At 38.4% G+C, this 14,607-nt stretch overlaps 1 protein-coding gene across 2 annotated transcripts; it reads left to right on the top strand.

The window, feature by feature from the left end:
* The first annotated feature begins 2,785 nt into the window (after window positions 1-2,785).
* Window positions 2,786-7,450, top strand: LOC113275700 (bifunctional TH2 protein, mitochondrial-like). 2 transcript variants are annotated; one of them, XM_026525246.1, is made up of 8 exons: window positions 2,786-2,838; window positions 3,032-3,339; window positions 3,631-3,810; window positions 3,905-4,019; window positions 4,992-5,276; window positions 5,410-5,854; window positions 5,949-6,209; window positions 6,785-7,450. In XM_026525246.1, the coding sequence occupies exons 3-8, from the start codon at window positions 3,644-3,646 to the stop codon at window positions 7,222-7,224; spliced, it is 1,713 nt and encodes a 570-aa protein (XP_026381031.1). In that variant the 5' UTR covers window positions 2,786-2,838; window positions 3,032-3,339; window positions 3,631-3,643; the 3' UTR covers window positions 7,225-7,450. The 2 variants fall into 2 exon arrangements, with proteins under 2 accessions (XP_026381031.1, XP_026381030.1); XM_026525245.1 differs by having other exon boundaries at window positions 2,804-3,339.
* Window positions 7,451-14,607: the final 7,157 nt, after the last annotated feature.

Genomic DNA, 14,607 nt, shown 5'->3' with positions numbered 1-14,607 from the left:
CTTTTTTCGGATTTTCAAGACTTTAGTGTGTGTGTTTGTCAGTTTGTGTGCTACTGCATACTGCTACTTCTTTTTTCAGATTTTCAAGACTTTGTTTGTTTGATTTGCTAGTAATATTGCTACTTATTAGTTGGTGCTTTGTTTTTTGATTGAGATATTACTTAATATATTGAAAAACAGGTAAAAAACAGATACTTATGTTGTGAGAGAAAAAGACATATTTATGTCTGGAAAAGTACCGACTGGTACCGGAACCGTACCTGGTACCGGACGTGTACCGAATGGTACCGGAACCGAGGTACAAGGTACAGGTACCGGTCCAAAATTTTGGAACCGAGGCTAAGGAGGTACAGATACTCGGTCTCTTCAAGAACCGAGCCGAACCGTACCGTGTGCACCCTTAAGCAGACACAATTACCAAACATTTACATACACAGCCAAACTAATTTAAAAGTTTAAGCAAAATGGTGTATGTTCATATATGGGTACTTGAAAGGATAAAAATATGTTATTTGATTGCTTAGTGTAACCAATAAAAAATATGTTACCTTGGTCTTCGAGAAGAGGGACACAATGTGTATTATCCTCCCTAGTGTAGCAATCACAACATGCAGACTTCTGAACCCGTGTACATAGTTCTCCATCACTTACTTAACTTACTGACAACCTGTTAATGGTAAGATCATAGTTATTTTTTGTGTGCTCTTTTTCGAAAGAGAAAGTGGGATTTTAGAAAAGCAAGAGAAACACGAACTGAATTATCAAATAGTAGGAAAGGAAGTCAGCAGCACCAATACTGAAGAGAAGAGTCTCCAACTATCAAATTTTAGTAAGTGTGCTTTACACATTATATGATGCGCCAATTCAACTTTACAGGCTACTTTTTTTCGGTCTATTTTGAATCCTCCCTTTATAAGCATACAATAACCTGTATAGAAAATATTGAGCTAACTCCAAAAAAGATCCTATATATACCTTTCCCAAACAAAGATTTAAAGACACCCACCGCCACAATCCCGAATTAAGAATACTCACGAACCTCATGCACGCCAACTATTGGAGAAGTTTGCAGTTAGCAATACCTCATGTGTTCACCATGAAATCAACCACTGCTTGCGACCTTAATCCCTATTCATGTCGGAAAATCAATCGCAACCACAGATTTTAGAGAATTAGTATTAAATTAAGATAAATGTTTACCACTCTTTTTTTACCGGAGAGTTAATTGCATGTAAGATGTGTATTGTTCTAAAGATGCAGATACCTCATAGTGTTAGCACCATATCCCATCCTGTATCCAGTCATTATTCCCACGTGTATATTTCTTTGTCAATATAAAAATTCCTCTTCAAAATCTGTGATCAAACCATTGAGCACAAATTACTACATAGAAACATGATTGAAAATCTAACATAATCTCAAATTAAAAATATCAACAAAAGTGAAAAAAGTGGTAATACAAATGTATATTACTCCATGCAAGCAAATATAGATGCAGAAACCTCATGAAATTTCATAAAGAAGCCATAGCGTAAATCAACTATTGAAAAACGGGGTGTAGTTGCTTTATTTGAGGCGGAATCAAGAACCCTATTCCGCTGCTAGTGTTAGCTTCTGAAACACAAAATTTAAAAAACCCTAATTGATACGTATTCAAAATTTATATGAAATAGAGTAAGAAATCACAGATATAAGAAATTGGAATTGTTTACAGACCTGAGTGCTTGAGACGATTTCATACACCAGTAAATTGTTCTTTGAAAAAAAATAAAAAAAGAAACCAATAGTTGCGTAAGATTGGATGCCCCGATTTCATGTATTTTATCACCGGTACAGAAGAAATCAAAAAAAGAAACCAATAGTTGGCGTAAGATTGAGGATAGATGATTGAGACTCGGTAAACCATAGTAGCAGAGATCGATGATTAGAGTTTGATAGATGATTGAGACCGTAAAAAAAAAATTCTTTTTTCTTTTCTTCTTTTAGGTTTGAAGCTCGTTGGAAACCAAATATTCTACCTAGTAAAAATAAGCTCGGTGGTGTTATTAGACCAAGTATTGGTGGTGTGAAAAACAAAAAGTTCCTATTGGTTGAAATACTCTTTGGTGGGGCCAGAAGCTCTAAAAAGAGAGCTTGATTCAGCTTTTAACCACAACAGAGGAAATTCACCTGAAATCATATTATTAATAAGAGGAAATTTTAAAAAAAAATGTTGAAAATATATAACTAACTAAGGTTAAATTAGTCCATCAGACATTATGAAAATTTAAATATAATTCTAAACTATTGTTTTTGACCTTAGATCTTGTTTTTTGGGCTATATACATATCATTCTATTGATGGATTTGTTAAAGAGAGAGGAACCACACTTGAGTTCCTCAAAAATTTCCACAATTAAAAACTAGTAAGTCAGTCAGCCAAGTAACGGTCTGTTAGGAATCTAGGATTAATCGTGGTACAACCCAGATCACAATTACACAAGGCACACGAGAGAGAAAGTAAGAAACCCAATGCCATCTATATCTTTCGGATGCTGACTCATATCCGAGTCAGATGTGAAAAATATCAAGAGGGTCTGACTCGTTTCCGAGTCCGATGCAGATATCAGGAGTCGGGACCCTTGACATTGAGTTACACGTGAGACGTGGCCCTTAAAGTAGGGTCCACCCAAATGTCTGGTGGTGCCACGTAGTTTGTCCGCCCATAAAATAATCACGATGGCCGATATCAATTCTCACTCCAAATCTGGAGTTAACTTGTGTACTGTAGTACTGTACTGTTGTTTCTCTTTCTCCCACTGAAAGCTAGGGATTCATTCAAGAGAGAGTCTCATTTTAGGTATTTTCATTTTCTTCTTCTTCAACTTCGAGTTACCCAAATTCCCGAGATTTTTTCTTTGATTTTTAAAAGTCATGCGTTGTGAAATCGTGTCCCTTTCGTAATTTTTCTAGTTTGAGGGAGTCAAAAGTCATACTTTCATCAAAACCTAATAATTTCATCTCATTTCATTTCATATCATACTTCGGTGCAGGATGGAGAAATTCATAATTCCCTGTTTTGTCTTTGGGATGGATTATGGTGGGAATGGTAAACAATCCAGTTCCTACCAATGCCAGGGTCGGATATAACGATTTGCACGCTGCATTGCTCAGGAATGGATTTTACCTTGTTACAACCGATCCTACTCCTCCTAACCCTGTTACCACCATCTCCTAGCAAGCCATGTTCAATTTCAACCGTCGTTTTCTGAGCAGTGCCACGGTCGCAACAATGTACACGCTTCTGGTGCGGATGCAAGTGCACAGGATCGACGAAATAAGCAAAATAGAAAGAACTCAGGTAAGTTGCTCATGAGTGATCGTTTCATATCCTAATTTTCCGCCCGTATCTTTCGTTAAATACGGTGAATTCCTTTCTGGTGACTTACACCGTACTGCTAGAGCCTGTTGACAACAGACAAAAAATGGTCCATCACTGTCAACTTAATAGAACTCTCTCTTTCTCTTTCTTGGTTACGTTCTTGCTCTCATTGTCTTCTAAATTACTTCTCCAAACTCATCAAGAAACCCTAGTTTCTTCTTCTTCTTCTCTTTATCTATCTTCTTCTTCTAAACCCTGGTGATTGAACAGGTATCAAGAAGAAATGGTTTATACATTCTCACAATCATGTTGGGCATGGTGTTATGAAGAAGCTGTGTGTTGCTTATACTCACCTCTGAATGTTTGTTTGGCTTCTGGAGATTTGCATAAGAGAGATTTTCATCATTACATCAATCAATGGGGTCATTTCTTGATTGCTTTTCCACAGGCGTAAGTTCCTTTTTCTTGTCTGAATTTTATGTTATAAGTTTCTTGTTCAAGTGAATTTTCTCATGTGTGTCTTGTTTTTGGCACTTCTCTTCAGTTTTGATATAGTGTTAGAATCTTTAGAGGATCAGCAAGAGGATGTACAGGCTGCAATCTTGGAGAGGAGGAATTTTATTACACAAGAACTCCAATGGCATGCTTCATTCATCCAAGTAAGTTTGTAATGAATTCAGTTTTGTTGCAAGAATATCATGAAGAAGATATTTGTTAGGTTAGGGTTAATGGGAGTTTCAATTTTTTAGGCTTTTTTGATGATTATGATGATTATAGAGTAACTTCTGGTCAGTTTATTGTTTTCTTTGAATGTTTTGTAAGTACCAAGTTTCTTAACAGGAACAGACATAATACTGTTATCACGTTTGTTAAGAGAAACACCAGGATTTGCAGGCCAGGGTAAAGTTAGTCTTTACCCTATTTTCCTTGTCAGATGCCAAGACTTCCTGATTAGCTTCAAATTAGGGTGATATAGGCCTATCAACCGTCGAGTCTTGTGAGGTTTGAACTTGGAAAAGATCGCGTGACATGTGTTGTCTATCTCAGGAATGACACCTAAAGCTTAATCTATTGATGAGAACTGTTCACTCATGTAGTGACTTCCTCACAACCTTTCTTCTAATTTTAGTATACAGATCTGTTGCACCACGAAACCTAGGTACAGGCGACATATAGAATTGTGCTTGGAAACTAAATAACTGATGAACGCAACTCATAGCTAATATATAGCAGATCATGGAAGTCAATAAGACACTACCCATATACGATTTCCATAAGTATACGTATTAAACTAAACATACTTAGTTACTACTGTTTGCATGCTACAGCCTTCACCTTTTTTCTTTAAACTTCGACACTTTAAATTATCGTTATATGTAGGGTTTATTGTTATGCCTTAAAGAATAAAAACCCCTTAAGACACATGTCTTGGCCTCTTTGAACATCAAAAATGTGTGCCTGAAACCAAAATGTTGATAGGCCGAAAGCCGAGCATCAAGGATATTTATTAATTAACACTGGCTTCATATGAACTGCATCATCTAAGTTTAAGGTGATACTTGTTTTTATTTCTTATACGTGCAGTACTTAAGGTTCTGTTAAATAATGTGAATAGAACCTTTACATTTCAGGAGTGCGATTTAGACCCTACAGCAGAGACCACTCAGCACTCTGTGACAGCCAAATACGTTAACTTCTTGTTAGCCACTGCGTCTGGTAATCAAGATATGGTACATCTTGAAATTCCAACCCCAGCTGAGAAGTTGAAGATTGCTGCTCATGTTCTTAGTGCTATAACACCATGTGTGCGGGTCTCTGCCACGCTTGCTAAGCTTATTAAGCCACTCACTAGACGTAACAAACGACCTCGCCGATTCAATATGTGGATTGATAGATACTCCTCTGCTGAATTCGAGGTATGCTGATTTCAGATATTGATCTTTTGAGTTTTCACATTCAATCACTTTTGCTGATTTTCAGATATTGATCTTTTTGAGTTTTCACATTCAATCACTTTCGTTAAATTGAACTCCTGGCTTTTCTGTTCAGGCCTTAACTGTGCAAACTGAGGGGTTACTTGATTGGCTAAGCAACTCTTTGACGGACGAAGAGCGTAAAGTCCTGGGGGAGGTTTATCATCAAGCTATGAAGCTTGAAGTAGAGTTTTTCTATTCTCGCCTGTCTGTGCCTACTAAGCTCATCCCTGTATCACTCCTGCATAATCGTGAGGAGGATCGTCTCCTGCTATTTTCTGTTTTTGACTTTGCATGCACTGCTGTGGATTCTTTGCAAGGGTTAGAACAAATGACATTGTCAAGTGCCAAAGAGAAGTCAATAGTTGGGCTGCCTCCTCGTCCTGGTCGAAGGCCTCGTCCAGGGAACACACATCTTCAAATGTCACGTGCGGATTTGCAAAAAGCATGGGATGCTATTGTTGTCTTTGATAAGAGGGAGATGGATAAATGGTTGCTGAAATTTCTGGCCATTCCGATAGGTAAGAAATCTTTATCACTTAGCGTGGTTTAATTGTTTAGGTTCATACTGGAACAAAGCAAACATTAGCCTTCTATATTTGTTCGTTGGTGCAGCTGTGGGTTTTGACTACGACGGTCTTTGCAAAGTACTTGAGCAGCTCTCCGTTATCAGGGATAATGGAATTTCAAGAATAATTGAGACAGGTGTCCTGAAGGGTCTAAGCTTATCGCGGATGCAGCTCGCGGGGACAAGAATGAATTTCTATTATGGTTGTGTGAATTTTTTTGAAAAGGTTTTCAGAAACGAAGCACTGAATGCATCAGTCCATGTAATTTCATGCTGGTGTGAGGATCTAATGAGGTCGGCACTTCCAGGTTTGTACTGCTCTCTATCTATAGGAAGTCGTAATAAATGCATCTTTGTATGCTATTCTGATTTCTTCTACTCTTTAGTAGTGGTTTCTTATGTGCATGTAGTTCGCTAAATCTCTGCTCATATCCTTCTATGACTCTGAACTACTCACATGACATGTACACCCTGTCACTGTTTCCTAGTTTTTTTCAGTTGTCGTGTCAAGTACCATACACGACACTGAGTACAGCACTTTGGGCCGTGTCTATGTTTACCCAGGTTCATAATTTATTCTGTTTTTCTCTATTCTTTAGGTAGTGGTCAGACCTTTCTCTCCTTTAGCATGACTTCCAGAAATTGGAATTTTACTTTGTTAGAGTTATAGATTCACAGTATTTAGTGAGATCAAATTTTCGTTTTTCAAATTTATTTGTGACAAAAGTTACCAGATATAAGATTTAGTGCTTGTTATAATTCTATTTTGAACCTTTTGCCGTAATAAGTTCTGACATTCTCTTTTGGTATTAAGGTCTTCATTCCTGAATTAGTCAATATAACTCGATTATCTTTTGAGCTAAATCTGTGTGTTGTTGAATAGGTGAATCAGACAAGTTGAACCTAAATGGAAATGAGTTTGACTACGAAACTGGTGCAGTAACTCGTAGAATGGCGCTATCTCCTTCAGCAAAATTTTCATATTTCAATGACGCAATTCAGAAATATGAAAGGGAACATGGCAAGCCGCATGCGACTGTTTACATCGGTTACTCAGTGGAAGACTTGCTATGCCTTCTAAACGCTGATATTGGCATCGTTTTGGGGTCAGACCAATGCATAAGGGATGTGGGAGGCTGGTTTGGTGTTAGATTTGTTCCATTGTTTGAGGGTACTGTGGCGAAACAGAGGGAATTCTTCGAAAGTGGCTATTCGTCAGATTGTGAGTGGAAGGGTCCTCCTGGTACTCTTTACACAGTTTCTAATTGGCTTGACATACATGCACTCATTCTGGGTTGTGATTTGGTTCCTGATGAACCCTAATCTGTATCTGTGGGTCTCTCTCTCTTGGAACAACAAGTATAGCCGTCATATAGACTAGGCTAGCTAGGCTACAGCCTAAAATTGTTGGGGCACAGGAAAAATTATTTTTCTTACAGCGTCGTTGTTTTTATTGACTACATAGGTAGTGCTTTTACATAGGTCTACCACTGTTTTTGCTGGCTGTTATTGAAAGCTGTTTGTTTTGTAAGCACCGATTACTGCTTTCCGTCTCCATCTAGCCATTACTTACTTCCGTTTGTGTACTTTTATGTGAGAACATTAGAATGCGCTAGTTAAATCTCCCACATGATGCGCCTGCTGCCGGAGCATGAACCTAAAGGTTTCCAGAACTGGCATGTAACGCCGTGGTACTGGCACCACTCATACTCGATATTTACAACTCTAATTATTGAGGTCAGCTAAGAAGATGGATTCACTTTCATGTACAGTTTAAGCAAAACAGACTTTTTAAAATTGAGAATATAGAGAAACTTACAAACAGACTCTTCCGTGCATAATCTCCTGGATTACAAATAAAATGTTGTCACATATACTATGTAAGCCTTGAGAGATATTGGTATCCTCGAAGTTCGAGTTGCTTATATTCCCGTAGATTTCCCAGCCAAACAAGTTGCTTTCGGTTGTCCGCTATCTAAGAGGTTACCTAAACGTAATTAAAAGGACTACATTTTCTATTTCTTACTCACGGTCGGGATGAGGTCGGTTCCGGAGGAGGTTTCCTATTCGTGATAGCTTCTATTTCTTAGGGGAATGGAATCACCAACACATAAATAGTAGGGGATTGTGAGTACCAGTGGATAGGCCTGTCAATGGATACCGATTTTCCGTTAGCCGATACCGATAATCCGTTAGTCGTTACCGCTACTGTCCGACATAGTGATAACGGATATCCGATACCGATAAGTTAACGGATAATCCCTTCTTAACGTAACGGTAGTGGAACCGTGCATTTCCGTTAGGTTTAGTTCCGTTATCCGCTAACGTGCGTATTGCACGTGTAAATTTTTTCACTTGTGTTGTGTTTGTGTATCGTCGAAAATGGAGATGGAGTCATGGAGATGTCTTTTTCTTTTCAAAAAACATGATTTTTTCTTTTGCTAGAAGCCTAGAACATCTGAATATTTGTATGTCTGTTTTTGTGTGTGTGGCATGGATTTAGAACCTGTTTTGTTGGATTTAATAGCTGATATGTGTTTTTAGCCTATTTTCTGTTTGTACCGGATGGTAACGGATAAATATCCGTTATCCGGTAAATCCAACATAACGGCAACGTTTTTGATTTTCCTATTTCCGCCGGAACTTAACGGATAACGGATATCCGCTAATTTTTAATGGCAGCGGCAGCGGAAGAGACAATATCCGTTATGTTAACATCCATTGACAGCCCTACAAGTGGAGAAGAAGGAGATTTGTGATCACGGCTACCACCGACACAGACGATAAGGAGCAATGGGGGATCTATCAACTTGGAACGAGTACGTAGAAAACGAGAAACTAAGAGCAAAAGATGATTTTTATATAAGTGAGGGGAAAAAATTTATTGATCGTTTAGCAGGAGATGAGTGACAAAAGTACGATCAGGTGACAAAAGATAAGATCAATGGTCAGATACGGACTTTCGAATGATCGATGAAGTTGGATTACGACAATCGTGAAGCTGTTGCCAAAGAGATACAACAGAAAGGTGGAGATCATAACATAGCTGTACTTATCTGTACCAGACCTGGTCTTTTTATGCCAATCCTGAATACGTTGCTATATTACATCAGGGTATCACAAGGTCCGATTAACAAGAGTGATTAATGGAGATGATTTAGTGTTAGTTAATTGAAGACTAATTAATTATTTTCTAAAGTTAGCCGTGATATTTTAGGAAAGGGGTTTCCTAATCCGGTTATAATTCTTGGTGGCCAAGTTTGTAACTTATATAAATAAGTAACTAGGCCTTGTAGAATTGTGTTGTGTAGAAAAACGATTAAGAGATCGGTGAGAGATTTCTTGTATAACTTTTAGGGCTAAAGTTAGGGTTTCGTTGTGAGAGCATATTGGTGAGGAACAAGAGACAAGGTTATCGTCTCGGGTAATTGTTGCGGTGTAACCAAGGGTTTGCTGGGATTCACACGACGTTGTAATCCTTTTTCTTCATAGTGGATTTGAGTTGGTGCGGCTCAAAGTGGACGTAGACAATATATACACGTTGTATGTATTGGTCGAACCACTATAAATCTTATGTCTTGTGAGTTGATTTATCTTTCTCATATTTTCATAGTTGCTTGTGCTTGGTTTATTTATTATTCATCATACTATCTCAAGATCCGTTATTCCGCGGTTGTCAGTGATTCCCTAAGAAAATCCTGACAACTGGTATCATAGCTCGGGTTAGAGCTTTAGGGTTTATCGTAGTACGATTGGAGTGGGAGTTATAGGTGATAATAACGAAAGTACGGTAGCTAGGGTTAAAGTTTTTAATGGGAAGAAATTTGCGTTTTGGAAGTCTCAGATGGAAGAATACCTATATGAGAAAGACCTTGCTGATCCATTGGGTGGAGTTGAGAAAAAGGGAGCACGCAAAGACGATGAATGGACAACTCTTGATCGCAAGTGTGTAGCCGTGATCCGTAGTTGTCTAACGGAGGAAGTCTACAATAACGTACAAGAGGAAGCTAGTACGAAGAATCTTATGGATAAACTTGAAAAGTTGTATCAAAAGTCATCAGCCTTGGGGAAGATCATGTTGTGTGAACAATTATTTAATCTGAAGATGCAAGAAGGCGAAACGATTTCAGCACATCTTGGGAAGTTTAAATCGATTATTTCTCAGCTTTCAAAAGTTAGTATTACTTTTGATGATGAAGTTCAAGCTTTACGGTTGTTGTCGTCATTACCAAAGAGTTGGGAGACTGCAAGGACAACCATTAGCAATTCCGTAGGGAGCGATGAGTTGAAGCTTGATGATGTGCAGCAAAGGTTGATCACTGAAGAGGAAAGAAGAATAGAACAAGGTTATGGTTCTAGTACTTCAAGATCGGCCTTAAGTTTGCAGGAAGAAGATAGAGGCAGGAGTTCAAATCGGAACAACAACAACAAATCTAGATGGAAGTCTAGAGGAAAGTCTAGGGGGGAGATCTCAATTCCGGACTAGAGGTGTTGTTGAGTGTTGGGCGTGTAAGAAAGTAGGACACTTCAAGTGCGATTGTCCGGAAAACAAAGGTGCTAAAAATGGTGGAAACAAAGGTAATCAAGAAGAGGTCAACGTAGTTGCAGCTGCGGAACCGGTGAAGGTCCTTGTTGATAACAAGAAGGTGATTACGAAAGGTTTTCTACTACTCTCTGAGGACAAGCAAGATGATTCTTGCATTATAGACTCGGGAGCTTCTTTCCATGCAACGGGTGATAAGAGTATTATGATCTCTTATAAAGAAGGATACTACGGCCAAGTTTTCTTAGGTGACGGTGAAGCATGCGACATCATTGGTTTGGGTGATGTGATCTTGAAAGTCAACGGTTCGACATGGAAATTGAAGGATGTACGACACGTTCCAAATTTGAAGAAGAACTTGGTGTCTGTGGGCCAAGTTTGTGATGATGACTGTGAAGTTGTGCTTACGAAACACAATTGGAAAGTGAAGAAAGGAGCTATGGTAATATCTCTTGGAGTTAGAGTCGGTACTTTATACCAGACTTCAGATGGAACTACTTTAGCAATGGCTAGTAGTGGTGAAGACACTAACTTATGGCATAGAAGATTAGGGGACATGAGTGAGAAGAACATGAAGATTTTATGTTCGGGAGGATATCTACCTAAAGTGAAGTCTGTTGATATGAGTTTTTGTGAAGACTGTGTTCTTGGAAAGAAAAAACGGGTTAGCTTTAACAGAGGAGGAAGATACTTGAGAAGCGAGAAACTTGATTTGGTTCATACTGATGTATGGGGGCCGATTGATGTTGCATCTCAAAACGGGTTCCAATATTATGTCACCTTTATTGATGATCACTCAAAAAAAGTGTGGCTTTACTTCATGAAGAATAAGTTTGAGGTGTATGAAGTGTTTAAGAAATGGAAAGCTTTGGCTGAAACCGAAAAGTCTGAAGTTGAAGTGTCTAAGGTCAGACAACGGTAGTGAGTATGACAAAACATAATTCTTACAGTTATGTGCTACGAATGGAATTCGTTTGGAAAGGACATTTCCAAGGACGCCACAAGAGAATGGAGTAGCAGAACGTATGAATTGGACGTTGAATGCACGTGCTAGGTGCATGAGGTTGCAGTCTGGTTTTCCCGAGACCTTCTTGGCACATGCAACAGAGACGGCTGCTTATCTAATCAATAGGACACCTAGTAGTCCATTAGATATGAAGATACCAGAGGAGGTTTGGACCGGAAAAAAGGTAAATCTTTCATATTTGAAAGTTTTTGGTTGTGTTGGTTATGTTCATCTTAGTCCCAGTGAGAGGTCTAAGATAGGTGCTCAAGCAAAGAAGTGTAAATTTCTTGGTTACGGAAATGACGCTTTTGGGTATAAACTTTGGGACTACGAGGGTCACAAAGTTATTAGAAGCAGAGACGTCACTTTTAATGAGAATGAGTTGTACAAGGACAGGAATAAAACACAAGTTAAAGATGTCGGATCAAGCAACGTCGATAAGGAGTTGTATATCGATATTGATGATGTTTCTGAAAAAAGTGTGGTACAAGAAAGGCACGGTGTTGCTGATGGCAGAGAAGTACAAGGTGAAGAGACTTATGCTGCAGTGGGAGTTACTCCTATAGTTCCACAAGAAGTACGAAGATCATCAAGAACTCCAAAACCAAACCCAAGGTATGCTCTGAATTATCTATTACTTATGGATGGAGGTGAACTTGAAGATATTAAAGAAGCACTAGCATCTGATGATTCAGGAAAGTGGCAACTTGCTATGGAAGATGAGATGAATTCACTTGAGGAGAATGGCACTTGGGTGTTAGTAAAATTACCAAGAGGTAAGAAGGTGTTGCATAACAAGTGGGTTTATCGGATGAAGTCTGAAGCAAATGGAGATATTCGCTACAAGGCGAGGTTGGTTGTGAAAGGTTTCCAGCAAAAACCCGGTGTTGATTACAACGATATATTTTCTCCAATTGTGAAGATGACTATTATTCGAGTAGTGTTAAGTCTAGTGGCTTCTGAAGATCTCTACCTTGAACAGTTGGATGTAAAGACAACTTTTCTTCATGGTGACCTAGATGAAGAAATTTACATGAAGCAGCCAGAAGGATTCATAGTAAAAGGAAAGGAAGAGATGGTGTGCAATCTAAAGAAGAGTTTGTATGGTTTAAAACAAGCCCCGAGATAGTGGTACAAGAAGTTTGATAACTTCATGCATAGAGGTGGTTACTCAAAGTGTAATGCAGATCATTGTTGTTACTTCAAAAGGTGCGGTTATGACAACATCATATTATTACTGTATGTGGATGATATGTTGGTTGCCAGAACATCTCTACAAGAAGTTGAGAATTTGAAGAAACAATAGCAAGTGAGTTTGCTATGAAAGATCTTGGTGAAGCAAAGAAGATTCTTGGTATGAGGATCATAAAAGACAGAGCTAAGGGTGTACTTATGCTTAGTCAGGCTGAATATATTGAACGGATACTGAAAAGGTTCAATATGGAGAATGCTAAACCAGTTAGTTCTCCACTTGGAAGTCAAATTCGTCTTTCAAGTATGCAGTGTGCGAAGACAAATGAAGAAAAGGAGTACATGGCTAACGTACCATATTCTTCGGCGATTGGGAGTCTAATGTATGTTATGGTGTGCAGAGACCGGATATCGCACATGCAGTGGGAGTAGTGAGTAGATATGCAAGCAACCCAGGAAAACAACATTGGGAAGCTGTGAAGTGGATTCTCAGGTATTTGAGAGGTAACACAAACATACCATTGTGTTATGGAAAAGGTGGTTCTATCTTGAGGGGTTATGTGGATGCAGACTACGCAGGTGATATAGATAAAAGGCGAAGTACGACCGGTTATGTTTATACTATGGGGTCAGATGTAGTGAGTTGGAACTCACGGTTACAGAAGTTGGTAACATTGTCTACTACGGAAGCGGAGTGCGTAGCAGTAACAGAAGTGAGCAAGGAGATGATTTGGTTACGAGGTTTGTTAGATGAGTTGGGAAAGGAACAAAGAGATAGTGTTCTGTTTAGCGACAGTCAAAGCGCTATACATTTAGCCAAGAACTCAGCCTATCATGCTAGGACGAAGCATATAGATATTTGTTATCATTTCATTCGGGATCTCTTAGAAGAAGGAGAGTTGAAGATCGAGAAGATTCTTGGTTCGAAGAATCCGGCGGATATGTTTACCAAGGGAGTTACATCAGATAAGCTAAAGCTCTGCAAGGCTTTAGTTGGTCTCTCAGAATGAGGATCTGGGAGGGGAGCCGCACTGACATGAAAATGTTTTAACACCGTCAAATCCAAAGTTGAAGAAAAGAAGAATTGAAGACAATAAATGAGTCTTCAAAGTGGGAGATTGTTAGTTAATTGAAGACTAATTAATTATTTCCTAAAGTTAGCCAATGATATTTTAGGAAAGGAGTTTCCTAAACCGGTTATAATTCTTAGTGGCCAAGTTTGTAACCTATATAAATAGGTAATTAGGCCTTGTAGAATTGTATTGTGTAGAAAACGATTAAGAGGTCGGTGAGAGATTTCTTGTACAACTTTTAGGGCTAAAGCTAGGGTTTCGTTGTGAGAGCATATTGGTGAGGAACAAGAGACAAGGTTATCATCTCGGGTAATTATTGCGGTGTAACCAAGGGTTTGATGGGATTCACACGATGTTGTAATCGTTTTTCTTCGTAGTGGATTTGAGTTGGTGCGTCTCAAAGTGGACGTAGACAATATATACACGTTGTATGTATTGGTCGAACCACTATAAATCTTGTGTCTTGTGAGTTGATTTATTTTTCTCATATTTTCATAGTTGCTTGTGCTTGGTTTACTTATTATTCATCATAATACCTCAAGATCCGTTATTCCGCAGTTGTCAGTGATTCTCTAAGAAAATCCTGACATTTAGCTGCTGGATGATCTATTAGCATTCACATGTATTTATAAATTAATATTAATATTAGTTTTTAGTGGTATACATCAGTTTTCTTTTTCTTAAAAATTGAAATATCCATTAAAGTTCTTAATTAATAGATAAAACTTAATGATCCATGTTAAAACGTCAAATCATACACTAGAACCCAACTTCCACGGTGAGGAAGGTCGACCGAAGAAAAACGAAACACCGCTGATTTCATAAAGTGTTATTTTTTTTTTGTTCGAATGTTATTTTTGAGGCATATACATCGTTTTAGTGGTTGCATAACC

Source organism: Papaver somniferum, chromosome 4, assembly GCF_003573695.1.
Source record: "Papaver somniferum cultivar HN1 chromosome 4, ASM357369v1, whole genome shotgun sequence".
NCBI classification, from domain to species: domain Eukaryota; kingdom Viridiplantae; phylum Streptophyta; class Magnoliopsida; order Ranunculales; family Papaveraceae; genus Papaver; species Papaver somniferum.
Note: the sequence above shows the minus strand (reverse complement) of the source record. Positions and strands in the feature narration are given on the sequence as shown.

Excerpts from the sequence above, each read along its gene's own strand:
- LOC113275700 (XM_026525246.1), top strand. The coding sequence starts at position 3,644 with ATGGTTTATACATTCTCACAATCATGTTGGGCATGGTGTTATGAAGAA. Across the intron at positions 3,811-3,904 it reads TTGATTGCTTTTCCACAGGC|TTTTGATATAGTGTTAGAAT; the intron begins GTAAGTTCCTTT and ends ACTTCTCTTCAG. Across the intron at positions 4,020-4,991 it reads GGCATGCTTCATTCATCCAA|GAGTGCGATTTAGACCCTAC; the intron begins GTAAGTTTGTAA and ends TTTACATTTCAG.